The sequence below is a fragment of the Eptatretus burgeri genome, chromosome 18 (assembly GCF_056783735.1).
Source record: "Eptatretus burgeri isolate ZD-2024b chromosome 18, Ebu_testis_v1, whole genome shotgun sequence".
NCBI classification, from domain to species: domain Eukaryota; kingdom Metazoa; phylum Chordata; class Myxini; order Myxiniformes; family Myxinidae; genus Eptatretus; species Eptatretus burgeri.
The window spans coordinates 14,468,037-14,477,500 of NC_140978.1; the positions used below are offsets into that span (position 1 = coordinate 14,468,037).

The 9,464-nt window shown below is 40.4% G+C and overlaps 1 protein-coding gene across 3 annotated transcripts in view; it reads right to left on the reverse strand.

Moving 5' to 3' along the window:
- Positions 1 to 5,190: 5,190 nt before the first annotated feature.
- LOC147008638 (protocadherin-9-like) overlaps positions 5,191 to 9,464 on the reverse strand; it is a 252,420-nt gene continuing 248,146 nt past the window's right edge. For 2 of the 3 annotated variants that reach the window (XM_085864057.1, XM_085864056.1), the window contains exon 4: positions 5,191 to 8,552. In XM_085864057.1, the coding sequence (XP_085720183.1) occupies positions 8,008 to 8,552 (545 nt within the window). In that variant the 3' untranslated portion in view covers positions 5,191 to 8,007. The remainder of the gene's footprint in view (positions 8,553 to 9,464) is intronic. The other variant, XM_085864058.1, reaches the window with a different exon arrangement.

The following is a 9,464-nucleotide window of genomic DNA, read 5'->3' on the forward strand; positions in this document are numbered from 1 at the left end:
TTGAAATAGCAAAGTGCTTACCTTGGTAGCTTTTCATGGTTGCTTTCTGCAGCTTCTTCGGCAAGAAGATCATGGGAGGAGTGGATTTATTTATATAATCTTAGCCACCTGGGTTTAATTGATTAGGTGAGAGCGAGTTGGTTATTCCTTCCATTCACAGGTGAGAGATGTGTGTGTGTCTTCGTATTTCATATATATATATATATATATATATATATATATATATATATATATATATATATATATATATGAGATGGAACCTCTTCAGGTCAACCTCTTCATAACACATGATGTGTTCAGTGGGTGAATCGAAACATGTGGGATGTGATGAGCACTGCTGCAATCTCCACTGGACAATCTCCACCAACCTGGAGGCCTCGGCCCGGTGACTGTCAAACAGACAAATATTACATGGTCAACATCAGTTAAACATCAAACGGAGCCACCTGTCTGGATTTCAGGCTTGTTTGCCCTCATCAGGATGGCATATCGATAAATATCTAATCATGAAATCAAAAATAAATCAAGGAATAAGATGGCAAATTTGATTGGTAGTGATGATGTAAAATGTCACAATATTTCGTTTGAGTAGAGCTAAATGAACGGGTTTTTAAAGTCCCAAGAAGGTGATTTGTATTCTACAGTGTTCAATTATATAATTCTATTGAAAATGTATATATATATATATATATATATATATATATATATATATATATATATATATATATATATATATATATATATATATCTTCTTCTTCCTCTTTCGGCTTGCTCCCGTTAGGGGTCGCCACAGCGGACCAACTGTCGTTTTGTTGTCCGCATAATGATTTGGCATAGGTTTTTACGCCGGATGCCCTTCCTGACGCAACCCTGGTCGCCTCTTACGACACACAGGGATATGGTACACCTATTCTAACCGGGGCATACACCGGGCCCAGTACAACTGGTGCTCATTTCGCCGACCTCGGAAGGATGGCAGGCTGAGTCAACCCCCTGGTGTTTTCGACTTGGTTTATTTATTTATATATATATATATATATATATATATATATATATATATATATATATATATATATATATATATATATATATATATATATATATATATATATATATATACATATATTAATTCAGTGTCCCAACGGGGCTTGAACTCAGGACCTCTTGGGTCCCAAGCCACTGCCCTTACCACTGCGCCAACACCAGGCTTCATATATATATATATATATATATATATATATATATATATATATATATATATATATATATATATATATATATATATATATATATATATATATATATATATATATATATATATATATATATATATATATATATATATATATATATATATATATATATATATATATGTACATACATACATACAAACATATCCCCGTAATGTAGCCAGATAGTTTGAAAGTAATTTTAAGAGCAAGTAAGTATTTGATAATCACTTTGGAAATTGCATTTCCAGGGAAGGTAAAAGTTTTGAATCAAACCATAATATTACAAAGTGGAGAGTTCATAGAATACACTGCCCTGCACAGTCTTGATGGTCTATGGGGAGTGTCTTTGAGCAGAAAATTTGATTGGTAGTGATGATGTAAAATGTCATAATATTTTGTTATAATAAGTATGTCATAATAAGTATTGCTAAATGAACGGGTTTTTAAAGTCTCGAGAAGGTGATTTGTATTCTACAGTGTTCAATTATATAATTATATTGAAATAAAATAAATATTTTGAAGGTTGTAGGAAAAATTCTTTTTGGAAATGTTTACCACCGTTAATGATGCAGCATCATTCCCCCCACCTTATTTAACATGTTACATTCGATATTTGTGCCTGTTGTTTCTGTCCTTTAGGACAACTCTAAAAATAGTAAATATCATGTTGGGAATGATTTTCAATTTTGTTTGACTGCCAGACAAGGAGACAGACAAAACAAAATTACCTCGCTTCTCTCTATGTATGTGCGATTGGGATGACATTCCGTACAGTTTGCCAAATTCAGAGCCAAAGTACAGTTCTGCTAAACCGCAGGCTCGTATTCTAATTCCTCTTCCAATTTGTGTTCAAAATATAAAATTCTATTGAAATTAAGTGGTTCCTCAGTCATAAAGTGACGTTTGCAGAAAGACATACAGACAGGCAAAGTGAACCAAATGCTTAACCCTGCTTTTCGCTTCGTGTGAGCGGGGTAATTGGAGTCAAAGCTGCAACCTTAATCTCTTTTCTGTTGAAAGTTATCTGTAAGCAAATAAAGCTCCACATATAGGCTAGCTACCAGACTTGGTAGCCTGGCGTTGGCTTCACAGTTGGGGTGGTGGCTTGTGATCATGGGGTCCTGAGTTTGAGACCCATTTCCACTGAATTAACACCAGGGGGTTGACTCAGCCTGTCATCCTTCCAAGGTTGGTGAAATGATCACCAGTGTGAACTAGTAAGAGGCATAGCCGTGCCCCTAAACAATGATGCAACGAGCAGCCAAAAGGCTGTACATGATGGGAACCAGACTTGGGAGTTTAATGGTTTGAGCATCCCCTCTGAGTCTTTGTTCAAACCTCAGCCGAGTCATAGCAAAGACTTTAAAAAATGGTACTTGCTACGTACTTCCACGCAAGCCCCTCAGAATTTTCCAGGCTAAAGCAAGAACAAACAAAACTGGGATGGCAATGGCAAACCACCCAGTTTCACCCCTTGCCAAGAAACTGCTTTCACAGCACCAATGCTCTGGAGAGCAGTACTTTGGTGCATGATCAAATCAGATCAAATAGGCTGGCTGTTTGTAGTTCTCCCATTCTTTGTTGGTTGCTCTGAAGAGTAACACAAAGGTTAACAAATGGCTTTTGATGTGATGTTCCATATCCTCTGGCTTTGTGAAAACTGAATTATTTCGGATAAAAGCATGACACCATTTTTATTCAAAATGAGTGCATTATTGCCAGAGCAAAATAATAGCATTTATGTTTTTTCCTCGAGTGCTGAGCTATTTCGCTGGATGAAGTTGAGGTTGTTTGAAACTATCTCGATTCGAACTTCCTTTCAATAGCTATTCAATCAATCCCATTAACACAAAGTTTGAAGGCTTCCACCCACCCACACAGCTGAAAATGTAACATCCAGATAAGTGGACATTATCTGTGCAGGTGGTCAAAAAAATTTGTGATGAAGTGGTTATGAGAAGCTAATAAGTGTATTTTGCATAGAGCATGAATAAATGACAAAATGGTGGCTTCGTGTTGACCCTTAACATTAGCGGAATAAGTAATAAGATAAAACGCTGCTGCAGAAAAAGAAGTAATCAAAGTTAAAAACTGGCACAACTACGAAAGCCAGAAAATGGGAGAATCTGCATTACTGTTTGACTCACTGCCAACATCTGCCATAAGTGCGGCGGGCGCACGTTTGATCTGGCATGTCTGTCCTTTCAGATGGGGCTAAGCTTTGCGCAAAACCTAATGGATGGTAATGTGCTGGATGGTTTTTTTCAACTCGAAACTAGTGCATTGAAAGGACTGTGATTAACCGCGGGGTGCCCAGATTGGGACGAACAAAGGGAACATTATGTGGCTATTGCAGTTGCCCCGCAGAGTTCATGCCCGTGGGTGGGCATAGAAAGCAGCACCCCCTTCATGCGTAGGGCCAGGCTTCAGGCTGTGCCTAACCCAAGCACCTGCATGTACATGTGCGTTGTTGTTGTTTAATGCACTGAGACTGAAGGAAGGATTTATTTGGCCACATGTCGGCCAAAAGACCATGTTATTGTGAAAGATACCATGGCATACTCCACAGACCTCTCATACCACGAGATACCACTCATTGTCATTGTGCATCACCAAAGGGGTGGTTTTTGGTGGCTCGGTTTTACTTGCATTTCTTGACAGATATAGACGGGGATCTATCGAGTCACCTGGATTGGATTAAATGCCTAATGTTTGATGAGGAGGAGCATGTTGCATAACTATTTCACTCCTTGTTCAACATTCTGAATGTCTGCACAAGAAGGCTGAAAGGAATGAAGAGAAATGTAATTAAAACATGTTCAGTATAATGAACAACATTGACATCTTGTCTTACCTTTCCTGTCAATGGAAGATAGCCTCCACCTTGCTTTTCTTTTATGCTCACTGTAGGCCAATTATTTTTGTCCCCCCATCCCTCCGACAAGGTCAGAGACGTGGACATTAAAGTAAGCTCTGACTGACTGACCGACCACCTGTCCATTTGTCCAAAACCATTGTACATTTACCTTTCCTTTTTGAGATATCTATTCGTCATGACATTATATCAACCTGATTAGACCACGGCTGTGATTGGCTGAATCTTGTTCCCATTGGCAACTATCTCGGTAACTTGCTTTGTGCACACGATATTTGAAAAACAGTTCAAAATTTAGATTTCATATTGACACAGATCTATTCCTTGTACCACCCCAAAAAAGCGGGGGATCTGGAGTATCAGCACCTTGTTAAATTTTATGAAATCCAATCAAAATGGATGACTAAAAGCCCTACACATGTTCAAAGGATGTCAAGGTATTTGCAATGTAATCCGTTAAGTGAGAGCAAGACAATAGGCTTGAAGTCCTTTTGGAAAAAAAAAAAAACGATCTGCTCCACGGTGTGGTGCTTCTGCTGTGATTGTTGCATTTGAAATAGCAATGAACCAATATCATCTAATGATCGAAGAACCTTGCTGTGACTGTATACCTATGCATTAGACCCGCGTGCTGTAAATGTCAAGTTGACGCAAATGCGTTCCGATCAATTAACAATATCAAAATGTCGAGCCGCTTACGTGCATGCGATTCCAATCTATCGATACATTTGAGGCTCTTTTTCGATGGTGTAACAGCATTGGCGAATTGGATAGCCAATGCTCCATCCAGTCCACTACTTGTGGTTATGTTTGAGTCGTTAGTGTTGAAGGTGCACCAAAATGATGGTTCTATATTTGCACATTACTTGGCGAGGTGGTGCTCACTCGGGCTTCGGGGGAAGATGCAGCAAGTGTTGCAAAGTATGAGCAATATTGCAGGAGAATTATCCGCTAATTGCGAAGCCAGACAATGCGGAGACACGATGAATTACGTCATAATGGCCAAAAGTACTGTCATTGTGATGTGCTGCAGTGCATTGAGAAATGTTGAGACATTGCTTCTGAGATAAAGGTGAGAATAAATTGAAGCTTTTGAAATGTTTATTGTTGTTCCTTGGAAAGCTGAGTTGTGACATACAAAAAGCTGCTACAGCAATGACGATGATCACACATCTGTCACGTTTATCAGTTTGTATAATTATACCCTTCTTATAACGTATATAATACAATTCACCTTTTGAAAAATGTTTGAAAGAGTGAAAACTTACACACATATGAATGAGTGACCACAAAAGGACGACCAGTCGTTTTTTTTTTACTTCTTTTCTTAAAACACAACAAGGAATCGGCAAGGCGTTTTTTTTTTCTTTTTCTTTCAAAAAATATACCGCACATGTAAATAGTAAACGGAGCGCAGTTATAAATACAATTACTATAACAAAAATGCTTATTAATGATTGCAGTACGTTTTTATGTCAGTAGTACCTTCTTACATCAAGCATAAGAACAGCACATTACAGACAAGTGCTATACGCTTTGGCCTGGACCCTGGCAGACCGTGATCGGCCGGTGTGCAGCCACACGCTTAAAAAACATCTGAAGTTGCACCATATGTGCCTGACCCACAGTGGGCTGCACGAACTGCTGATGGTGGTCCGTGCTGTTAAACAGGTGTTCCAGCAGGTCGGGGTTGAGGTTTGGCTGTAAATCCTTGCTGTGGTGGAGAGTGCTATTTTTGTTTTTTTTGTGGATCTCAGAATGAAGTGAGACTGTGGAAAGGGGACAGCATGTAACTTTTGGGGAAAATGAGAGTTAGAAGAGGGGAGGAATTGGGGGAGGGGAGAACTGTCACACCCCTCTCCCCGTTACTTTTCTTGTTTGTCCTTCCGGCATCTGGGGTGGCACGATGTCTGAAACCTACCTGACTCGGAACTGCAAAGTCTCGAACTATAAAGGTGAACCGGGTAGTTGCCGCATTAGAAATGGTTTCCCATGACACTGTTAACACAGGTACGAACGACCACAAGAGGTATGACTAACGAAGCACATTGTACGCAGTATGTCGACTATCAAGACGTTATACGATCAGCTTCAACGAAAAGACGTGTACACGGCTAATGGTTCACCAATTGTAACAGACATGCCAAATTATGAGGCCGTGATGCCAGCAGCAAATTGTCATTGCGTTGGCAAGACCATCTTCGCCGTCACATTTGTCTGCACGGTCCAGGCCATAAGATCGGCCTCAGTCGAATTGCATGTACACAGAGCAGGCAGGCAAGCACGATGTTCAGACATATTTTTCATGCATCATGGCTTGAAGAGTCCATTAAAGGAAAGTAACTGGAAACAAAATAATTTTCGTTTCCATTTTGCAAAAATGCACAAACATTGGCTTTCCTTTCTCCCGACCACGGCATTCTCGAAAAAAGGCACAGCAGCAGAAAGGGCAGCTTGGGCCAGCAGGAAGGTACAGTGCCACCCAAGAAAAGCTGTAAAAGATTTCTGTTTTCCCAAACAAAAAAATAGACCTTCCACTGCAACCCTGGATTTCACTCAGATGGGTGTAAAAACTACGGTTGACCATCGCTGCTATTTCCATCTGCAGCTCGGCGATATGGCATGAACTAAAATAAAAATAAATAAAAATGGAGTCTGAAATCAATAAGCCACGAAAAAAAGAAGAAAATAAATGATGGGTTTTCAGAGCAGCGGAATGGTACACGCACGCAATGAGTGTCACTCAGTTCATAGTATGTGTACCGACTTCGTAACAAATAATAACATCTATTTACATACTTTACAACTTTTAAGACAAAACTATACCAGGGCACGACAAACGAAACAGCAATTGAAAAGCAGGAACCTTTGTTGACTATTCATCGTTTACCGTGTCTGAAAAACCTTACCGATATAATATACGGTTGGGAGAAAAGCGAGTTCGTCATCATATCAACAGTTTTTAAACCAGGTAATGCACTTTGGTTACTCTTTGAAGTTTTATAATGGGTAGTAGTAGATGCTGCAGATGTCAAAGTACAATCAGTGAAACACGATTGTCATGTAATCACCCAAAAAAACAGTCACTCGCATGGACTGCCATTCAAAATGGATAAGGTCATGCATGAAACATAATCCGCACCATGTGGAGTGATTAAAGTGTGCTTCTTAGCTTTCAGGCCTATGTATACTAAGCACAAATGTGCTCACACTGTATTTTTATATACCTTTTTCAATCCCTTATTCTAAAATCAAACGTCATTTAAAGTGAGCATCGCTTAAACAGGTTTTAAAAATGTAAGATGGCTTTTTTGTTTTTTTTAATAAGTTTGTAAACGCCACATTAATGTTTGTTTTGTATTTTCGTTTGTTTGTCGAGTTTAGAGTGCTGCATCAGATTTTGAGCTGCACGCCAGGAGAGAACAATGGTTAGCAATGCGCTGTATTTGCTTTTCTTTTATTCCTTTTTGATTCTGTATCTGCAGTAATAACCATAACTTTGTTGTTATTCATGAAATTGTCCCCAAAGAGTCACTTTATGTTCTTTAGTTCTTGATGAGATCATCCTCAATTATTGATGCACAGGCAGACTGGATTGAGAGCTCAAAGGTTTGCGATCTTCGAACATTTTTTTCCCATTGTTCTTGAGCCATCGATATTCCCACCCATGCACAAAGGTGGTGTATCTTTGGACTATGTGCTGTGGCACATCTCACAACCTCCACACAAAAAACTAGGTTGCCTGGAGATTTTTTTTTTAAGTCACTCTTTCTCGACACAATCTGATGACGACAGAGGACTCAGGTCGGAGAGAATGACAGTGGTGAGTCCACCTATGGAATGGCAGTGCTCCAAATGCCCTTATTCACCTCTCCACTGGCAGTATAGGTGTGTCAAAGCTCACAGATAATGCTCACGACTGTGAGGGGTGATGGAAACGGTGGCCTGCTTGTACTTGGTGCCAGACATTGGGTTAGCTGCTGTCAGAGGTATTGTTTCCTTGTCTCGCCCCAGATCCATGGCAGCTCGACCCACCATGCCACTCAATCCAAATCCCGTATTAAGAGAGGCCTGTCGCATGAGCATGTGGTTACGATTGCGATCTTCCCAGCTTTGGCCTGGATCACCCTCTGTTCCAGGAGAAGTAGAAGGAGTGGCTGCGGGAGTGCTGGTGCGGCTGCTTGGCTTGTCACGAGCACTCGAGAAAGTGGTTAGAGGTGGATGGGTCCGCGGAGTGGCTGGCAGTGTCTGCTCCAATTGGCCAGGATGTGGTGTGGCACCTGGCTGGTTGGATGGCTGATCCAGGAGTAGAGCAGCTTCAGAGGCAGGACTGAGAGGCATCCAGCAGTGGTCAGAGTGGCCATAACGCTGGCATTCTGAGGTACAGCGTGAGGCAATCACCGTTACATCTGGCAGGTCTTTAGGCAAAATGTTGCTTGTGCAAACTGTCAAAAAAGTTAGGGAAGGAAAGATGGCACAAAATGAGACTTGAAGCATTTAAGTTATAACACAGTGATAATAGCAATTTGTAAATATTAAATATATGTTGTGTTAAGTACCTACACATTAATGGTATAATGAGAAGTATGAGGATGTAAGTATATTACTGGACATACATAAATAATAGTTGACATGGACAAAAATTATTGGTTACAGTTGATTTTCCAACAATTTAAAAATAACTTTTGAAATCCCTGTTTTACAGTTTAAATGTTGAAGAGAACAATCATGATTTTTTTTTTGTACACCCTGACGAGGCTCATATGAGGAGTAACACAAAACGCACAACAATGGGGGCAGGAGACAAGAGGGACAGGAGAGAGAAGGAAACAACAGTGGGGAACAGAGACATGAGGAGATCTGTGGAAGGGAGAGGGATGGGGTTGGGAACACGGTATATACAAGATGGATATTACAGGGACTTTCAGAAAGGAAATTAGGGAATTTGAAAGGGGTGGGTTTGGGGTGGATTAACGGGGATAGAAAAGATCGTGGTTATGCATGGGGGAAGATAAGAGGTGGTGGTGAACAACAGTTTTGAAGGCCTGGAGGGAAGAATGGGATTGCAAAGAGTGTGGGAGTTTATTCCAAAGGTGGGAAAAAAAAAGAGGAATGAAAGAGTGAAGGTGAGCAGTGATTCGTGATTTTGGTAGTTTTACCGGAAGGGGGTTGCTGGCGGACCTTGAGCTCCCTGCAGAAATGGATATATTGCAGACAGAGCAGGGGGGTGAGACCGGAGAGGAGATGGCAGAAGACAGAAAGACCACCAACTTGCCTGAAGTGAGAGAGTGAGAGGTCCAAAGACTCAGCCTCACTGCGGGAGATACCAATGATCTTAAATGCCTTAGTTTCCACAG